The sequence below is a fragment of the Trichoplusia ni genome, chromosome 1, assembly GCF_003590095.1.
Source record: "Trichoplusia ni isolate ovarian cell line Hi5 chromosome 1, tn1, whole genome shotgun sequence".
Taxonomy (NCBI): Eukaryota; Metazoa; Arthropoda; class Insecta; order Lepidoptera; family Noctuidae; genus Trichoplusia; species Trichoplusia ni.
In genome coordinates, this window is record NC_039478.1 from 15,183,510 (window position 1) to 15,205,584 (window position 22,075).

The window sequence follows — 22,075 nt, forward strand, 5'->3', positions numbered from 1 at the left end:
AGCGACAAACGTGGCCGGCCCATTCCCATTTTAAATAGGCAGCATTTTAAATAATTGAATAAAATACTCCTTAATAAATGCAGTTATTAACCCTTTTTTGGTTTAAATGATATTGACATGTTTTAGTAATTTGACGTGGTTTACGCAAACACACTTGTCTGAGATTGTTTGCTATGTACTTTTGATAAATCTCTTATCTCTATACTTGAAAATACCTAAACCATTGCGAGACTTATGCAAGTGTAAAATATATGTTTACAGGTTTCCTTTCACGTAGTGAAAACTAACAACATTTATTACTAAGCATTTGATTAAGCAAATATAATCTACTTTATTATTTAAAGTACTGTTTACATGTGAACGTCTGGTACGTAATTAATATTTAAAATATCTCTTACTTATTCATACCCAGATGGGGCTCAGTAATAAGTTGTTTAGCTAATTAATAAGTGCTATAAACCAAAATCGGGTATTTAAGCTTTAACATAAAGCCTATTTTTTTTTCAAAACAAAATCAATTTACAATAGTTTATTAGGATGTATATCAGTTTTTTTATGAAAAGTATAAACCTTATGCAGGTGTGCTTTCAACTATTTTTGTTCTTTTATTTATTTAAAACCGGCGATTTCAGTTTTTTCGTCTATCCTTTTCGGTACCACTAGTGCTTTTTTTATGTTGAACTTTGATTTTGGTGAAGTTAATTTTTATTCGCTTTGATGATAAGTTTCGGCAGCTCACGCTATTGGATACGGTTGCTGCCGCACCTTTACCACTAGTGGTTACGTTGTGTGTCAAGTTGTGAGACGTCCTCAAAAATGGTTATATGAGCTAGTTGATACATTATAGATTTCTTAAAGTACTCCTTAAATTCTGCGTTGCAACAACGAAAGAGCTACTGTGAAGAGAAAATCAAAACAAAAGTCATCGGCTTTTAGAGGCTTGCGTTGCCTCGGGTACGAGCGGTCTCAGAGCTGACTACCAACACAACTGTCGTGCGACAGTTGCGTTCGTCACCAAACAAACTATTCTAGAATGGTTTTGCGCGAACAGTCTCGCAACAACAAGGCTTAGGTTGGACCAACAAATCTGCTGGTGTCCGACAAAAAAGTTATATGACGACGATTAAACAGTTAAGTTCCCAGTGAGCGGAGGCCCTTAGTGTGAGTGTATAGATATCAAACGACAGCCGTCGTCGTATCAGTTCAGTTCGGATATCCGTAGGGGAGCTGCTTCGAATTTTATCAGACCCTGATATAAGTAGTTCAATAGAAAACTTTCAATTTAAATTACTTTTGTAAGTAGAGTCTCTTTTGTGCAGGAAACTTTTAGAATTTTGTATTTATTTATTTAGAAACTTCAGACCAGATCATAAGAGGATATATTTGATCTCTATTAGCATTGCCATATTAATGTAACTATTAACAGCATTTACATTTATGGGCATCAGGAGCCACAACGGACAAATATGTTAATCACGCTTGTATAAATATTAAATTAAAGTTTAATTCGTAATGTTATCAATACAATGTAACATAAAAAAGTAAGCCTGCAAACTGCTTCATAAAAGAAATTAATTGGTTCCATTGAAGTACTAGCAAATGATATCGAAAGATATTGTAAATTGAAATGTCTTAAACTGAACAGTCTTAAAGGATTGTGAGTAGTGAGTAAATGGAAAAGCAACTATGGCAATTACTACGACGGCAAATATCCAATCAGGATATTTGCGTGAGTAAAGTTAGTAACATATCGTAAGAATATGGAATGATGAATTTCTACAACTACCTTCTTTGACTCGTGTAATATTCCAAAATTAACTGTGACAGTTTTTTTTTACGTTTTATTCACAAATATTACTGAAGTGTGAAAAAAATCGAGGTTATTAAAAATAGCTGTCAAAATAGGTGCGTATGTAATAAGAGAAATGTGTAATCCTTTAATAAAATTTTCTTCGGATCATAAATTTATGTTTAATATTTGTGATAATATTTTTTCTTGTTTGCCCGTTAAGACAAAGTTACTAGTGATTTTTTTTTAATTACATTTTTTAGCAGTTCAGAACACGCAAGAAAAAACGATTAATGAATTTCAAAATTGAATTTATTTACCAGTTATCTTGCCTAGTTACAGTTTTATAAGATGTGACTATCACCTCGTATACCACAATGTACAAAATAACAAATATCCTTATTAAAAGCCTGGTGATCACGAAAATAAATGTACCTACATTATCTTTTAAAACTTAGATTGACAAATTTCTCAAGTAGACATTTATCAAGTTGTTTTAAAAAAAGTGCCAGGACTTTTACTTTTTGCCGTACATATAGCCAGGGTAGCCGTAGCCCCCATAACCGCCGAAGCCGCCGTAGGCATTAGCACCAGCTCCAGCTGAGATGCCGGCGGAGAGGCCAGCAGAGAGACCGGCGTTGATACCAACCCCAACCCCAGCCCCCGCCCCAACTCCTGCGTACCCACCACCTCCGACCCCGTAAGCCGGGTAAGCCGGGAAGAATCTACGCTGGACTTGTGATTGGGATACATCTGGGTCCCCTTCTCTGCCGATTTTGGGTACGTCTACATATTGGTACTGTTGGTGGTAATGATCGTGAAGACGCCGATGTTCTTGTTCCAAGTTGTTGTGGTCGGCTTGACACGTGACTACAGTGAAGAAACAGAACTGTAACATACGACTTTCGTTAGTAATTGATACCTTAATAATAATATTTTTTTTTAAATTATTAAAATTAATTATTGCGTTAAAGAATTCAAGTCATTTAAGGCTCTTTATTTACAGCTTATTCATTTCATGTAAACCAAGGTATGTAACTCTAGAACAACCGCTTCAATTGGAATTAGATTTAATGCATGAACTCTCATTTCTGCTATTTTATATTTTGCATGTTACTTACCAGAATAAAGGCTTTCATTTTTGTTTCTTACGCTGTCGTGCTGAGTTACTATCACGAATGATGGTGACCAAGGCTAAGCGACTATATAAAGGCCGTGTTATAACGCTAGAAAGAAATCGCCATTCGTCACGGTTTTCTAAACAAATTAGTCTCGAGTGTACACGAAATAAGCACCGATTATTTAAATGTTATCTTAAAACAATTTTTTGAAACACAGTTCTATTATAATCGAAGTCCAAATCTTGACTGTCTGCTTAGACGACGGTGAACAACGGCATCTGGTAGACATTACATCATATTTTAGGCGACTAACGTTTTCACCGAATTATGAGTAGGTTACATGAACTGGTTAGGTTGATCGTGTTGGAACGTTATGTATTTTTTTCTTAATTTTAGTTGAGAGCAATCAAGTTTGAAACACTCATCGTTTTGTATAATTTCATGGTACTAGAGACTTAACTATGTTACCACTAGCTGTTGTCTGCGACTCCGTCCGCGTCGACTTCAGTTTACAGCACGCAGTGGTTCCCGTTTCCGTGGGAATGCTGGGATAAAATGGATCCTACGCGGGGATTGAACCGCTCCTCTTTTTCCACTTACAATCAAAAAGTTTTATATAAACTTTTACTAACCCACTTATCCCCCTTACAACTCACCAACCAACCATGAATGCTTGTTCTGAGTCTAGGTGTCTTTGTGCATGTGACTTGAATGTTTGTGGAACCCTTCCTGAAAATCAATCAACCGGCTACACCGCAACAATAATAATAATTTTGTTGCAGAGTTATACGTGTTAAAACAGTAATATCTCTTTAGATATTTCCTGAAATTAAACTATGAAAAGGACAACTTTGTTCAAAATGTGTAATTATAATTATATATTATATAATTATTTAAATAAGGATTAAAACCATTGCATAAAACACCTCAGAAAAAAAACTGCTTTTAAAACAAATGTATTTCCATAGATATTGATATAGTGATTCAATCGTAGGTGCAACAACCTTATTGACCTTAGAGTAATATTAACTATAATTGACGCAGGGTACGCACACATTTGATAATTTCTTCGCGTTTTAATAACATGTCTCATTACTGTTCGGCTCCTTTTGAGGATAGCGTGATAGTATACAGCCTTGAGGCTTAAATGAGAGGCTGTCTAGAATTGTAAGAAGGCTTTAAGTCTTCTCATTATTATTTTTTATTTTAATTGTAGTCTTTAATAGTGGACCCGACATACGGTGCCCTGCATAATATTTCAAGCGATAAGGATATGAAACAAAGTATAACAACAATAACTAAATACGACTATTATAATGATGACTACATATTTTATTTAAAAATAACGTAATTTTCCACTGTTTTTTTTTTGTGGATCTAATTCAATCAGCCACACAGTATCGAAGGAGTTCAGTGATATACACATATACAGTGCAATTATACTGTACTGTACAGATAGCCGAGTGGCTGCGGTCACCGCGCCAAACCCGCTATGCGCGACGTGTCGCGGGCTCGATCCCCGCGCAGTACGAACGTTTGTGTGATCCACAAATGTCCTGAATCTGGGTGTCTTTGTGCATGTGACTTGAATATAATGTGAAACCGTGATACAAGGATTAAATTCGCGATGAATAATAGAAGTGGATTTTTTTTGTTGTTCCTCCTTTTTATTATTTCTGATTAATTTCGTTGCGGGTTCTAAGACAGTTTCACTGAGACACAAAGAGTTTCGATGGTTTCGCTTAGATCCTGGCTTACAGGAGTAGGAATCACGGGCATGTCTGGTGGACCAGTTCCATTAAAAAGCGATTAAATTTCTTACTGGGAGACTAGACAAGTTTGCTTTTTGTTACAATATAAAGAATGTTAATGCAGTTGTGCAGCTTGACCATCTTTGTCATAACGAGTTCGTCCGTGTTTCCCGGCTGTAGTCAAAAACAAGAAAGTCTGACAACCAGTCTAACTAAGGGGTATCGTGTTACCTGGGTTGAGGAGTTCAGATTAAAACAGTGGTACTCAGCTGAATCACAATTACCACCTGTAACTACATTATGGAAGCAATTAAGTATTGCGTAGCCTGGTTAGACTGGAAACCGACCCCAACATAGTTGAATGTGGCACGGCGTATGGCAGCAACTCTTTTTTGTAGCTTTAGGCATCCCCTCTAATTTAATTACTAAACTAGTAGGGCTTTTCAATACTGGCTTATAAGCTCTGACTTATTAAAGCTTATTACATGTAGGTAACTACTGAATTTGACTTCTCTTGTGCCGTCAGTATTTCGGTTTTCTTAACTTTTTGACCGCACATGGGAGAAACGGACCGGTAGCTTCTCAAGTATTCCGAATCATTTATTTATGGTGCACTAGTAACGCCTTATGCGGAGAGCAAGTTGCATACGAGCCAATTTGTGACGCTGAGAAACGGTATTCTGACGCCTTACTTGTTTCCATTCCAGAAACTACACCGTTTACAGAACGGTTTGTCCGTCTTATCGTTGATACTAACTAAATCTCGATAAGTATAGGTTCCAAAGCTAATGTGAACTAAAGCAAAACTAAAGTGATCTGATTGATATTTTGTGGTGTATTCTCACAGTCAGATTATATGAAATGACTCATGCGGCATTGCACTGACTATCATGTTCGATTTTTATGCTACAGAAAATACTATTTATGTTAAAATTTTTTGGGTCGATAAATTTAGTTGCAAGATACACCTAAACCACTGCGACAAGAACATTGTGTTTTCACCTATTAGACACATAAAAAACAGTCTTACATCGCTTCAAAAATACTCAAAGCAACAGAAAACTTCGAATGGACGAGCATGACATCAATTTTCGGCAAGTAAAGTGACTTCAGTTTAATCAACGTTCGCACGCGAAGAATGTAACATATCTTCAGGCTCTGATGATTTCAGGTTATTATGAAGCTAGGGATCTATGACAATGTACCTAACAAGAAAGAATAATACAATGAAATTAAGAGCCAATTTATTGTCCTATACCAAATGTTACATTTCAGTCTACTTTTGATTTTTGCTTGCTTTTACTATACACTCAATGTATTAACGTTTCAAAGCCTTTTTTAAACGTTGGCAGAAATAAGCCCCATGGGAGGAAAGATCGGTCTAGGAGCAGGTGGGGGATACGGAGCTGGGTAAGGAGCTGGATAGGGGCCAGGATAGGGGCCTGGGCCTGGATAGGGGCCCGGACCAGGATAGGGGCCTGGATAAGGTCCTGGGTAGGGACCCTGATAGCCAGCGTAGGCAGCGGCATTAGCACTAGCAGCTGCAGCCGCTTCAGCGTTTGCATTAATGTGGCCACCTATATGTCCTGAAAGATGTCCTCCAATATGGCCCCTTATACCAGCACCAATGCCACCACCAATACCAGCACCCCGGAAAATTCCAAATCGACTTTCCAATTCGTCCTCATTAGCAGGTACTATAACTTGAGTTTGTTCATACCTACGAAAATTTGGGCTAGAGCCTAGACCGCCACCAATACCACCACCAATGCCGGCGTCGAACCCTGCGTCGATTCCAGCGTCGAAACCAGCGTCAATAGCAGCGTCAAAACCTGCGTTAATAGCAGCATTAGCAGCAGCGTTGGCATTAGCGTTGGCGTTGGCTCCACTAATGTAGCCGTTAGGGTAAGGCCCATAGTTTGGTCCATAGATTGGTGGTCCGTAGTTTGGTGGGGGATAATTTGGTGGCCCATAGTTTGGTGGCCCATAATTAGGATACGGATTATAGGAATATGCTGGATTTCCTTGTCTAGCAACACGTGTTTCATCGATATATTCTCTCCTGTTGGGCTGCTCCGGATCATTGTAGCTGCTTTCTAGGTGATCTTCATATTCATGCGGCAACGCATCAACCCGAAATGTGTTGATTACGACGAAAATAAAAACCTGCAGAAAAGGAAAAAAACAATTGGTTAACTTTTGTCAGTCTTTTCATCCGTTATAATTTTCGAATACCTTAGAAATGATGCACAACAGCGATTGGGTTATTTTTTGTAATTAAATTAAAGCTTAGTTCTTTAAAATAGTACCTACATTAATCGATTATTTCCTAGGTGAATAAGCCTAAAATATTTTCTTAACTCGTTTTAAGTAAAACTCAAAAAAAATACAAAAAAGCTTTAGGTATTTATGAATAGCTATGGTATATATTAAAAAAATATTATACTAAAACTATTCAAACGAAAGGCTAGAGAATTATGCAGGGATCAAAAATGCATTATCAATACTCAATACTCAATATCACTCAGGCATAGTCAATGTTCTAAAATATAGGGCCTGCACTTATGGAAAACTGTTTTAATATGAAGGAGCTTGTCACCACTTACCAAAACGTAAGTATTCATCACAGAATATGCCATAGCGGGGTCCGGATCGACTGGGTATGCCGAAAACCAACAGGACCGGAGGACTTATTAGCTTGATAATATAATAACTATACCGTGCTAGAACTAAATCGCTATTCGACACGGCTACTCGAACCAATTTAATATAATAATATACAAAGTTTACAAGTTACAGCATATTATAATTGAATGTTTTCGCTATCATCTTATTTATTTATTGTGTTCTTAGATTTTTTATTTTGTTTTACGCGTTATATGTAATATATTTCATTTTACAGTACCTTTTTGTTACTACCTAACTTTGATTTTCAAAGATTTAATATCGAATCTAGATACTTTGTATCTAATTGATTCTCTTCTATTTGTTTGTAGAAATAAGCTAAAGAAAAGAAAATAGGTTTGGTGACCAATAAATTTGAGGTTAGTTCCGACTTAATTTGTTAGCCAACAAATCCATAATTTTATGAATAGTTAATAGTTTAGTTAAAAATTATTTTACAATTTTTGAGTAAACTACGAGCGCGGAGGCAGATGCGGATCACAATCTGCACAAATTCACCTTGATTCCACAAAAAGAGTTTGGACGATATGATGTAAACTTGCTATCGTATCTATCGACAATTTCGAACCTCTGTACCAAGTTACATCATGACGGGATCGCGCGATCCTCTGTCGCAAACATCAAACGTCAAACGTGATCATGGCGAGCGCACCTTGGTCGTTAGCTTACCCACTACTTCTACCGCAGGCGCGTTTTGTAAGTAAACACTTAGAAAAAGTTATAATATCTTGCATATGAACGTACGAATGCCTGATATTTTGTCTGCGCTCTCTCCCGCAAGTCAACGTGAACAACTTCTACTGGGTTGCATTTTGTACTTGTTTCTTTATCATAATTGGGTTGTGAACCTATGTCTTTCTCGTATAACATAAAGATTACAAAACTATAACAAATTGTTGACTATGTGACGATTTTTTACGACGCGAAAACACATTGGCACAAATTTTCCAGATTTAGAAATTATAATTAGGTTTAGTTTATATTCTCATTTTATATGGAACAACTGTACCGTTTCAACTAAGCCTACTTGACCAAATAAGATAGATTTTTAGAATTTACAAGTTTTTGCCCGACCGAGATTCAAACCCGGAACTTCGTGCACTACGCTAGCAATCGCTCAGCTCTAACGATGCGGCGACGCAGGTAAAAAGCACATATACACGATTTATAATCAGACACGATTTGCAAAACCAGAGTTTTAAACACTTGCTACTTATTTGCTATTTAATAATTACTCTACTGAAATTAGTTAGCACTCATGTAATTGAACATCAATTTACAAACTTTTAGCACATGTTTCGATTTACAAAAACGACAAATTTATGTAGTTCAATATTAACACTAATTAGTACTATACGTAACAATATTTACCTTCGCTCTTTATTTAGTCGAGTCTGTGGTGTAGTGTTGAGATTTCCGTAAACATAAGAATGTATTTCATTTGCCTGTCGGTCCATTTGGTATGCATTTTCTAGTAATGAGCACAAAATGCATAGCATGGTGCTGCACACAACACGGTGGTGATTAGGCCTAGATACTGGCAGTACTGATAGTGGAGTCAATCAGTTTCGATCTAGCCTCATTTCTTCAACATTCTGTCAACTATAAGCTGTCGATAGCGTAGGATTTTTAAAAATATTTAAGAATTAGCAATTTGACCATTCGGTGCAAAGGCGTGCGCGTTTAGACCTTATCTTTGTAGGGTTGCCATCACTTTATTCCGCAAATTAAACACACCTAAACATTAATTGCTTGCAAGTACAGACTTTCATTTCATCTGTGATTAATTTCAAAGAGAATTGATTACTAGAAGTCACCTGCGGGTTCGCCCTTGATTTTGGTCCAAAGAATTAGCCTGATATTTAAGTTTAATAATACTTCAGCCTATATTTTTTCTTTTTATCAAAATCTCTTATTGTTTTACGTGAGCGAGTATCGAACACAGAACTATGAACAAAATTTGGTCTTTAAAATATTAGTAGGATTGATCTAAGGATATTAGGAAAACTGGATTAAATAACAACACCTCGTACTCACAATAAAGACTTTTATTTCGTAAATCAGTTCGAGTGATACAGCTACTTTGGCTTACTTAACAACTAACGTTTTGATTATCAAAAAAATGTGTGAGAAATGTTTTGAACAAGAAATAAGGCCTTCGCCTAAATTATTCACTCCTGATTTTCTAAATACAGTTTCGTTAGCCTCTGCTTACTTACTCCGCAAACTTAACCATGCCTTGGTACCTACATACATAAACTGGACTCCACGAAAGCACATCAGGTACCTTTTTCATGCAGGTTGTGCTATAAAGGTGACAAAACATTCCCGACAGCCGTGAACAAAGCGCCTTACCACAATGGTGAACTTTTTGTGGTTTCCGAATGTAAAGCAGCACCAGGGGGTGTTGAATTTCCTCATCTCATCAGTCACCATGAAATGCGACACCGGACTGTAGGCCCAACCAAAAACCAGTTTAGAATAGACACAAAACAAAACCGCTTAGAACTTAGCGGTGGTTCAGACTGGAAATAGGTTAAATATTTATTACTAGTAGTTGCAAATGGGCCGTGTAGGTCGTGAGTTTGATTCTTAACCGAGACAAATTTTTGTGTGATGACCACGATCATTTGTTCAATCTATGCATTTAGAAATATATAAGTAAGTTTATCAATCGTCTAGTACTCATAAACTTTGCTTAGTTTGACACTAGATGGCGTTGTGTGAAAGTTGTGGAATATTATATATTACATAGTATAAAACTAAGTCGCTTTCTCAGTCCTATATCCCTTTGAATGCTTAAATCTTTAAAACCGCTGAACGAATTTTGATGCAGTTTTTTTTAATGAAAGAATGATTTAAGAAGACGGTTTCAAAGTATAATAAACGCACAATTCATTAGAGAAACATTAAAATATTACCTACATCTAAATAATGTTCTACAAAATTGTACATCATTAAAATATACATAATAAGTCTATTACAGAATACGTCTATCTATGAACGATGACATACCAGAACCATTTTTTTTCGAAGCAATTTAACGCTTATTTCGAAGTTGTTTTATGTATGAATAGCAATATAAAGAACGCTAAAGAAATTATGTAGTAGCATAGTACCCTTGTGAAGAAAAAATAAACTCAATGACATATGATTTTGTCATCACAGCTAAAGTAGGCGCCATGCCTAAAAAGTACAACAGAAATTATCCTCTTCATGTTATCTACAATACCTATGATCCATAAAATGGGTTGAATATGACTGAACTACTGAGACTGGTTAAATGACAGAAATTTGAAACATGGGAATCGTAAATAGTAAGGATTTCATATCTAGGAGAAAAGTGGATGAAGCAACAAGCAATTCCAGGAGGAGCAATGATGGGCATGTGTATCAGGCTAACTTATTGCCTATGCATATCAGAATTATCAGAAAATTACATATTAAAACAGTTGCTGGAATTTAGACCTGCAACTATGTGCATAATAATTCAATCTTTGAAACCCTAGTTCACATAAATACTTAGACCTTTGTTTAGTCCTAGCTACCGCATTAAGTTAAGTAACCTGTAATGGTAGATTAGTGTGATAATTACATAAATAAATTTTCTTTCAAAATAAACTTATAAGTAATGATGCCTCTTGTCTATTTAATAAATTGTAAAGCTGTTTTCATCATCTACACTAATATTATAAAGGAAAAATTTATTTGTTTGTCACAAAGACCCTTTGAAACTACTTGACCGAGTTGAAGAAAAATATCACTGTTAATTTGAATATTTGTTTGTTTGTTTGACACAAATAGCCTTCGAAACTAGTTGACTGATTTTAAAAATTCTATCACTATTGAGAAGCTACTTTATTCCGTTTTACCATATATTATACTTTCTTAGTAACTTCACTTGAACTCAGTTTTAAATAAGAGAATGTTATATACTAGACTGAATTAAATACCTGAGCTAATAGTGTTCTTCATAGTTGGAATATCTTTATCAGGTAACTTAGGATAGATTTTATTTATTTATTTATTTAATTATCACACTAATCTACCGGTAGGTAGGGCTAAACAGAGGTCTAAGTATTTATGTGAACTAGGGTTTCAAAGATTGAATTATTATGCAATTAGATGAATATAAACTGTTCTAACGCGTAGAATAGCTTCATAAGATAAGACTAAACTATTTCTAACATACCAAGAAAATGTTTCTTGAAATGATGATTTTGCTTTAATTATTAATTTTATAAACACTTGTTTTATAAGAATTAAAATATTGTATTTTAATAAGTAGTAATTATTGTTCTAATAGTCTTTGTGTTCTGAAATGGAAACTGACTTTTTAGGTACAGCTCTAGGTTAATATTATTTAGTGAGATTTTCTTCTCGTTTTTGTAATATTTCTCATCGCTGTAGGTTTAGTAGTTTAAAGCCAATTCAATAACACAAAAAAGGAATAAGATAAAATACTAATATAGAATTAGGTACTGCTAAACAAATTCAATTCATATAATTTCGAGAAAATATGAACTAATATTTTAGTTTTATACAAAAAGTAACAAGTACTAAGTTTCGCTTGCGTTGATTTTTTTAAGAAAATACATTAGTTATATATTTGTTAAGTAATTAAACAATTTAGTCATGCCATTAATAAAATTACAAAAATTCACGACACGGATTACTGTTTAGGTAAAAGGTCACTACTTAGTATATAAACTATTAAAAACAATACAAGGGTATGTGTCGTTTTTCAGGATTTCGTCCTGAATTCTAAAAACGGAATCCTTTTAACTGAAGCTCGCTGTCTGTCCGTCTATGCTTTGGCTGTGTTTCATGAAAACTGAAAACCATATACTTACCTACTTAAAATTTTCACGTATGATAACAGCAAAATTAAATAACAAAAATAATCGGGGACAATTTTTTGTTACTTGCGTTTTCTGTAGCAATTTTTACAGTTAGCTCATTAATTTAAATCATCTCTGCAAGGTTCTTCATTTACAAACTGCGGTGGACGAAAGTGGGGTAGCTGTCGACAGTCAAATATTTATTCGAGGGTTTCTCAAATTAGGAAAGAAAACAGTTTTCAAAGCAAAAATGCTATGCTCTTAAAATCCTCTCCTTTAACTGCAATGAATAATACATAAATTAAAACTAAAAACTCCAGCTATTTTCGTTGAGGTTAACTTGTCCCTTCCTCGGGATTTTATTGATTTTTTTATTGTAATAAATTATAATAAATCGTGAAGCTTATTAAGAAAATTTCAGGGTCATTAAGGAAACAATTAAATATCTACGTCAAAATCGTACAACGAAAGATACAGGCACGAACTACTTTAAGTTTACTTAGAAATATTGTTTATTCGTCAGTGCTTCCAAAAATAAAGACATTCACTTTTTTATGTTTCATAGCAAGTTAATATCATTTCTACTATTCATTACTCGAATAAGTGCCATATGAGCCCCCAATGCTGCCACCATATTGAAAGCCTCTGTTATTTGGATTTTGGTTTGGAGTTTGAGGAGAAGGGACTACATTATTTCCGCGATTATTGGAGCTTTTTCCGCGGAAGGTTGCTTCTATACGAGCTGCTGCTGCCGCTCCCAAGTAGGCTCCAGCAGCAGACCCCAACTTAGCCCCGAGTGGACCAGCCAGTCGAGCACCAAGGTAACCGCCGGCGCCAGCACCAATCTTAGCTCCAATACTGGCAAATCCTCCAGTTGGAAATTCACCAAATCGATTTTCATCAATCGGGAGGTATTTAGCCTTTTCTAATTCAAGAATTAAAGATAGTCGTTCGGATGGGGTTAGCTCAGTCAGAAGAAGTTCACGATCCTCTGGACTAAGTTTGCTAAGTGCGTCTTTGTCGATTTCCTCCAGTTCAGCTTGTCGACTGACTATTTCGTTGTAAAGCGGTTCAGGTATGGATGCTTTTGAAAGTGGTGTCGATGATGGATTTTTGGCCTTAAAATTTGAGGTTGGAGGACTTTGTGTATTTGGTAGATCTAGATCATCATATATTTCACCAATGAGTGGTTCGGGTTTAGGGTCCCTCTGCCGCAGCAATGTTGACAGTAATGAAACTCTATCAAATCCTTTAGATTGTTGATACAAATTTGAGTTAAGTGATTTGTGATTATTTGACTGATACTGATCACCTTCTCTTCCAACTAGGTAATAATGTGGCGGCAGCCATGGACACGCTTGACTTAAATTGACTACGACAACAAGGAACAGCTGAAAAAGAATGCGAATTTATTAATTACTTAACTATTTATATTTATTTATTTCCTAAATGTGGAGTATCATAGACAAACACTAGGAACAGGAATCAGGCAACAGTTAATTAGTTTTTTAATTAATTGAGGGAACCCACATATTTTTAAAGTAAACATTATATTGTAATAAGCCCACAGAAGTGCTACAAAAAAAAATTAACCTTACTTTAATTTTCCACAGATTAGTAATCACACACTCAAAACTTTACATACCACAATATTATAATAATCTTTCATTATTGTTGTGTTCCACTAGTATGTCCTGTGCAAGCAGCCAACGTTGGCGGAATATATTCAACCAGCATTATAACAGGTTTCAGTTACAGGGTTATAACTCTATTAGTAATGGTTTACAGAACAAATTATTACGTAGTTTACATGTGATAAGAGCTGATTATTGAAATGTTTCCACTCTACCATATTTGGAAATACAATACACAATATGCGAACACCAACCGACTAATCCAAACTCACGGCTTTTGGCATTCATTGTCGGTACTGTTAATATTGCTTGTAAATCGTATTAATTATACAACACCCAGTAGAAAGTTTTAGCGTTAACGTTCCTAATTTAATAGACGACGATTTGTAATCAATCGCTTTTCTTATCGATGTACTTTTAAGTGTGACTGAAGGCGCAATGTGGCGTTAATATAAAGCGGATTTAAAAGTGCCTAAATTAACAATGATGTTCAGTTAGCTATAAAATTAAGGCTCTATTACAAGAATTTTATTGCTATTTTATTAAATCTCTTGTTCTGACACAGTACCTATTAACTTTTTCGTAATATTTGGTCTTGTATATGTCGGATGTATGTTTTTTTCGCGACCGTGTGCTATCTTTAAGTTGTGAATTTGATTCAACGCTTTTGATCAATTTCTTTTTAATGCAACAGTTTTATATTTTCACTTATTTTGTAGGTGCCTACAGTCGCAGGCCTCAATTACCTATTCACAGTACTCTACCTTTACTCTACCCGTCAAATAATTCTTCTTAGTGCCAATATGAATAAACAAAATAGTCTTTAGCAACCTACATGAAAACCTTTGAAACGACAATCATTTTTGCAATTTAATACAATTAATACAATGTAAAATTTAAAACTTTACAATAAATGATTTACAATATTATAATAATAAAATTTCCGTGTCACGGTGTTAGTTACCGCACTCCTCCGAAACGGCTTCACCGATTTTTACCAAATTCTATATGCGCATTCAGTAGGTCTGAGAATCGGCAAACATCTATTTTTCATGCTCCCAAGTGATAAGGGTTGCTCAAACTATGTTTTTTTTACGAATGTTTTTGCTTTCACTTTGTTATAATGTGGTATTAGAAAATACATACAACTAGAAATAATTTATTAGGCAAAACAACGTTTGCCGGGTCAGCTAGTATCATAATAAATATTAATGGTGTCGTACTTTGACATTGATACTTTCAATTCAATTTAAGATCGAATACCCCTAATATAATATTACTTTCCTATAGAAATGTATTTATTTCCATATACGTAAATGGCATTTATGAATACTATATGACCGGAGTTTGTTTTAATGCGCTGTATATTTATATTCATACCAAAAATAATTATGGAAATGATTTAAAATGGGATCTTATATATGTCATGTCAACCAGCCGTTAAATTCTAATCATTTTTTCTATTATACTAGCTTAGTTCTCCGGGTTTAACTATTCGCGATTACCTCATTCTTTATTGGACCAAAAAAAAATTATAAGTATTTAATACATTTTCTACCTATGTACTTAGATAATGAAATCTAGTAAATAAATCTCTATACTTCATTATAAAGCCTGTCCGAGTTAGAAAAATATTATCAAATCCCTTCGTTAAAATATTACAACAGAACGGAAGACACCAATTTCTAGGAAAGCAATTTTTAGAAAAATGAAACCACTGTCTTTAACAAATAAAAGATTTGTATAAAAACTTCCGTATAACAAACAAACACTCAAATTTTCCATTTGTATTGTTAACTGTAATATAATGTAATATTTATTCAATTTAATAAAACATTGCTTAGCGGCATTGTTACATTTTCAATTTATGTTAATACAAATAACATTACAATTACATTATTATTAACAATAAATACTATCTTAAATCCGTCATGTTTTTTTGATAGCTCATACCTTGGAAAATAATGCAGAAATGCAGAATTTTCAGCCGTTTTAATAGTCTTCTATTACTCGAACGATATTTTTTTACCCGTCAGGGTCAGCAAATATTTAAGACCTTAAATTGTCCTGTTTGTTCGTCACAGCTTTTTTTAATCAACTATACATAATATTTCTTGAAGTATTATATATAGTATTAGTAGTAGATGAACATTATATATGAGATAAGTAGATGCCCAATCTCAGTGTAGATCAAAGTTCTCAGCGTGTTATAGCTGTGTTCTCGTGTTTTTAGAGAACAAGCCTTTAAAGAAGGAACGTGTTTATTTGCATGAAGTTTTTCCGAAAATGAAAAGAGATATGAAATGCTATAAAAAATTAATATTAAGTAAAACAGCTGGCAATGCGGCTAGCGGCTGATGTGACTGTAGTATTGCCAGCGATAGCGGTTGTTTTTATTCAATACGTTGCGTCAACAATTTACGCCTATTGATATTTCTGATTTTCTGCTCTTCAGTACATCACTATCGCTGCAGTTGGCGGTAGTACCAAGCCTAGTACGCAGACCTACCTGCAGACCTCATTGTGAGCCATCTCCTTAAAAAATGCAGGCGCGTTTCTTGCAGTTTTCGTTTACCTTTAATGAACCGCAGCCAAAGTGGGAATATTTAGAGGATGCGACTGATTTTCTTTTTTATCAAATTCGTTTTCGTCTTTCGACCTTTTGCCATGATCGTAAGGCAATGCTTTTTCTTCGTTCGAAAATGATCTAATTTGTTTAATAATAATGATACGTAATAATGACAGTTGCGACGTGACTCACACGTATTTATCGGGTCCGAAACTAGAGGGCAATCCCAATAAATACGCGTGAATAAACCGTTGCATCATTAAGTTCTGAAGAAAGTTGTATTAAATGTGTATATTTGGTCATGTATTTGACATCGGCTGCCAATTAGGACGGTATCTTCCACCCTACGATTTTATTCTAGAGCTAAAATGGTGTAAAATGTAATATAAATGTTGTAAATCAAGTAATTGTTGTAAAAAATAATAAAAAGTGCATCTTGACGCACGACGTTCTACATTGGTCTCGAATTTCCATCTTACCGTATCTTATCTTACCTTTAAGCTTATTGTTTACTTATTATTTAAAAATTTTGGTGAAATTTGGCAAGGAGTTAGCTAATGCTCTGGATTAACAGAGGCTCATAGGTCGCGATATACGAGTTTGTTAAAAGATAGAGGCAGAGGTGAGGTCAGGTACCCACGTGGGTGAAGCCTGGTTCTACCTGACTCCTACAATGCATTAGACTGGGCATTTCAGAATACATCTATATACTAGTGGTTAAAATAGTTATTAAATAAATAATCCAAGATCAACGTGCGATAGTAAGAAACAAAAGGCTAATGTGTCCAACTTCAGTATCATTATTTTATATGCAACCTGTGTCATGAGAAAACCCATTTCCCAATAAAAATGCAAACTGAATTTCATAAATAAATTTATTAACTTATAATCCAAACGGAATTTAGTCTATGCCAAAAAAACAACATAAAAATACTATAAAACAGTGTCCAAGTGGAAATATATACACATTACGCCAATTGTTTTAAATTGAAGTATACTTATTATTGCGATTAAAATAATTTGGAAGAAAGAAATGCTGATCTTTAACCGAGGTACCCGCCGCCGTAGCCAGTGCCGTAGCCGCCTCCGTATGCTTGGCCGTAGGCGCCGGCGTTAGCAGCGGCGGCAGCGTTCGCAGAGGCGCCCGCATGACCCGCCATGTGACCTCCCATGTGACCAGCTAAGTGTCCCCCCATGTGACCGTTAACGTAGCCGCCAGCATGGGCGTTGGCGTGAGCGTTGGCATGTGCCATAGCCCCACCGTACCCGCCACCGTAGCCTCCGAAACGACCTTCAGTATCCGGTAATTCAGTTGGTACAACCCCGAAAGGCTTTTGGTAAGGTTGATTTGCTAAGGCTTGGTAGTCCTCTGCTACGTTATTTCTTGCTATTGAATGTTGATTTCTGTTTATGTTATTCGCTTGGCTTACGGCGATCAGCGCGAAAACGAACAGCTGAAAAATTCAAATAGGTGTTCAAATTAATGGTCACCTGAAATATATTTCGGTACAAGACCTATGCTATATCCTCCATAGTTTAATGATTGCCCACATATTATAGAATGAAAACATATAGTACGCCTCGTCAATCTGTTTGTGCAACCACAACAGTACAACTTTACGATGACATAGTAAAGGCACAAAATGATTAGACAGATGTTATCTCTGTTATTAAAGCTTAAATAAAATAATGAGGTTTTAGTCCACAACTTAAATTGGCATACATATTAGATACGAGGTTTCGACTTTGATTGTGACCCTGATACAGTTCCCTTCATCTCCACGTACAAGACAGAGGTATTTTACAGTTCTTGTGGTAGGTATGTGATGTGCACCGAAGAAACATCATATTTGATTAATCAATATAACTATTTAAAAGACCTGCAGAGGTATTTGAAGGAAAAGTGTATTGACCATAGAAACACGTGGTTAAAAGTTAAATAGTAGCGATAATATTATGTCGGGTGAAATCACTTTAGCTACCAATTTAAAACTATTTGTTTTAATATAACTTTAATAGTAGTTATATCAGTAATGTGGCCACCACCTAATTTATACAAGTTAAACTACTACTTAATCTAATTTGAAAGTAACAAAAGGTAATAACAATATAAAAAGCCATTAGTTTTGTTTCATAAATAAAAAGCCTATTAGTTTTATTTGATATTTAGGACTGCACTTAAGACCTTTATAAGATGAGTTTATCTAAATAAGAGGACTGTAAGATAGGAAATTAAACAAATAAATATATTCTTTGTCTCACCAGTAGGGATGCTTTCATCATGGTTGTTTCGGGTTTCCTGGCGGACTTCAAGGCTCCACGTTAGTTCGGTGTGGATGACGAAGACTGATCGTCTTTAATAAACCAGCATTACATATAGCAGATTTTAATGTTAGAACAAAATTGCCATTTGCTTCGGTCTCCTAAACAAATTATTACTTAGTTTACAAGTGATTAGATTGTCAAATACTGATTAGCCAAATGTTATTTCTCTGACCATTTTGAACATACATTACATTGCTGTAAATCTGTAACTAACTGGTTTAACCCTTCTGGTTCTCTTGTTTGTTTTTAATTACAATGATGTATGACATTTATTTCAAATATTTTTTTTATAATATACATTAATGACACCGTGGAAATGTGGCACGGCCTTTGAAACTCATATTTTTATACAATGTTGTCTTGATATTTTATACTCTGAGTATAAAATATCAAGATTAAAAACCAACAAACTGAAAATTTTAATTTTCTATTAATAGTTTTTTTATCGTGACATTGATATAGTTCAAATGAAAATAATAATAACAATCAAATGAAATACGAATAAGTTATAGCCAACGATTTAGGTTCGACATAAAATGTATTTTGTTTCTTTCCAACATGATGTTATAGTATGAACTACATTTATTAGTAAAAATATAATTATTCTCGACCACAGAAAGTAATGAAATGAATGATTTGATAAGTAAGTATTCAATTTATCTTTTAGGCCTATTATACATGAATACCACAATATTCCAATCAAATGCTATAAATTAAAACTTCAAATATTGCATTTAGACCACTCTACACTTATATTTATAAAAAAGCTAAATATAATACAATATTCGGTACATATAACATAATTAAATTAACATCAGCAAACAAGACGAAACATGGGTTTCCTTTCTTTCATCTTGACGGCATGCCTACAACAAATCCTAATTGTGATATTTCACGCGCAATTACGAGATCATTGTGCATGTAATTGTGTATAAAAACATGAAATTAATGCTTTAAACAATAACCGTTAATAACTACTAAATACTTTACAATTACAACGGATGATCGGACAAGAAAATTAGTCGGTTGGATTCTCATTCGGACACGAGTCTAAGGGATTTCTACCTATATATGCTAATGAGTTCGTAACCTTTCGAAGTTTGTATATTCCAACTCTCCTCGTGTTGAACAGAACTTGCCATTTTTGTAGGCGAAATGATGGTGACGTTGTTTCATTTTTGAAGACAAATTTTATACCATATTTTTAATACATTTTTTTAATATATTATGTTGCTGTATTTTTGTTATTTTTTACCAGCGGCTAAAAGCAGAACTGGGGCAGTTGAGAGAGTGAAAGGTACAAACGGCGTCTTGGCGTGTTCTCGCAAGTGCAGTAGCCTTACAATAAATTGTAATTGCAGGCCTTTTGGACTGCTTGACCTGTCAACCCCGGGTTCTAGACTATCTTCATTTCGTTCGTGGCATTTTTGTTGATTATTGACTATTTGGTCTTGTGATCATCATTATGTGCTGCTGGAGATTGTTCTGACCATATTCTAACGATTCCGCATTTCGCTTAAGGGAGAAAGAGGTTGGTTTTAGTCGCTGGTAGCTAGTCATGACTGATGCACTTCGGTCAGTTTTTCGTTTAAGATTTCTCTAAGTATTTACACTTTAATTTTATTACAGTGAACACAAGAAATAGGAGAATGGCGTAAACAAAAGAAGACTATTTTATCAACTTTAATGGAGGTTGATACCTCCTTTGGAGATTATAAATCGACTGTAAAATAAAAATAAAAAAATATTTTTAAGTCGTTGCAGCACATGGTTTCATTTACGCAGACGTACAGACAAACTTACAGTCAAATAAATAAAGTCAGTTAAGTGATTTTAATTTGTAAAAACGAAATATTTCGTTCAAAGTCAAAACACTGTGATCATCCCATGGTTTTACGAAAGATATTGAGAGAGTATGTTTATGGAAGGATATTTTGATTTAAATAGTCGAATGATGAACTCACCCTCTTCCAATAAATGGATGGTTATCTTCTCGAAGTAGGTACCTAGTAGGTAGAACATAAATGTATTTATTTATTACTTAGTTTCCTACCTACGCTGTTTTTCAAAAGGACAAGCCCACTCACCACGACCATATTTTAAACGCTTCAAAGACCTTACTAATAACTTGTAAAAACGAAACAAATTATTCAAAAGTCAAATACAAAGAACAAGATTAGCTCTTTCAAAAGGATTAATTTAATGTGTGTAATCAGTTGAAACCAATCTAATAGAAACTCTAAATAGCTTGTTTTATTTGACATTGAACCGCCTCTTGAAGTATGCTTTGCATTATTGCAGATTTGGTTATGCGATAGCGCACGTGACTCGCTTGGTAGGCACAGAACTCGGTAAACACTTTCTAACGAGTTTAATATCGAGTTAATATACTGTCCCTTATTATAAGGTCTACTACTAATTGATTTGACAACTTTCACACAAAAGTCCTTAACCCAAAGTCGACAAATGCTTTAGTATACACACCAATGAAATACGAAGACTTTTAAAGTCTGATCCGAAAGTTTTTGATGAAAGTCACGGTATCACGCGTGAATGGCTGGACCAATTTCGCTAATTCTTATTTGTTGTATTTGTTATTATCGAAATAAGTTTTTTTATGAAAGAAAAATGAACATTAGAATATTTAAGAATACTTCGCCACCATATGAAGTTATCCTGACAAAAGGCATCGGGAACGGAACCTACGTATTTTTGTGGTATATTTGTCATTCCTTAATAGGTAATTTTAGTTTAGAATCTTAAAATAGAAGCGTTCTGAAACCGTATATTTAAAATATATATATAACTAGTTGACCCAGCAAACGTTGTTCTGCCGAATATTTTTTTTAATTGTATGTTTTTTTTAATTCCACATTATAAAAAAAAATAAAAACGAACAATTTCGTCCAAAAGATAAAATATTTTTTTTAGTTTCAGCCCTTATCACTTAGGGGTATGAAAAATAGATGCTAGTCGATTCTCAGACCTACTGAATACGCATATAAAATTTGGTAAAAATCGGTAAAGCCGTTTCGGAGGAGTTATACGGTAACTAACATCGTGGCACAGGAATTTTATATAATAGAAGATATATATATATATATTTATTTTTAACCAAACTTGCAAGTGTCTATAGAAATGATGGATTACAGTTCAATCGTTTAGTGAAGTTTTAGCTAAGATGTTTCTGGCCCTACTTTCACTTAACAATGCAATTAGATTCTTGTAGTCAGAAATAAACAACATTTTGTCATATATAACATTTATTTGTTACTATTAATGTAGAATACAAATACTATCATATTTTATAAAATGATTTACATATTAAAAAATAAGTACATACTGCATGATACAATAATT

General features: G+C 34.5%; 2 protein-coding genes across 2 annotated transcripts; both read right to left on the minus strand.

Annotated features, from left to right (window-relative positions):
• Positions 1 to 2,085: 2,085 nt before the first annotated feature.
• Positions 2,086 to 4,401, minus strand: LOC113496626 (heterogeneous nuclear ribonucleoprotein D-like). Its single transcript, XM_026875941.1, has 2 exons — positions 2,911 to 4,401; positions 2,086 to 2,678 (listed from the first exon to the last, which is right to left on the minus strand). Exons 1-2 carry the CDS (start codon positions 2,926 to 2,928, stop codon positions 2,307 to 2,309), a joined length of 390 nt encoding a protein of 129 aa, XP_026731742.1. The 5' UTR covers positions 2,929 to 4,401; the 3' UTR covers positions 2,086 to 2,306.
• A 12,319-nt stretch (positions 4,402 to 16,720) lies between these two features.
• Positions 16,721 to 18,989, minus strand: LOC113497007 (holotricin-3-like). The gene is made up of 2 exons (XM_026876440.1): positions 18,653 to 18,989; positions 16,721 to 17,844 (listed from the first exon to the last, which is right to left on the minus strand). The coding sequence occupies exons 1-2, from the start codon at positions 18,671 to 18,673 to the stop codon at positions 17,434 to 17,436; spliced, it is 432 nt and encodes a 143-aa protein (XP_026732241.1). The 5' UTR covers positions 18,674 to 18,989; the 3' UTR covers positions 16,721 to 17,433.
• Positions 18,990 to 22,075: the final 3,086 nt, after the last annotated feature.

Excerpts from the sequence above, each read along its gene's own strand:
- LOC113497007 (XM_026876440.1), bottom strand. The coding sequence starts at position 18,673 with ATGATGAAAGCATCCCTACTG. Across the intron at positions 17,845-18,652 it reads TGATGAAAGCATCCCTACTG|CTGTTCGTTTTCGCGCTGAT; the intron begins GTGAGACAAAGA and ends TGAATTTTTCAG.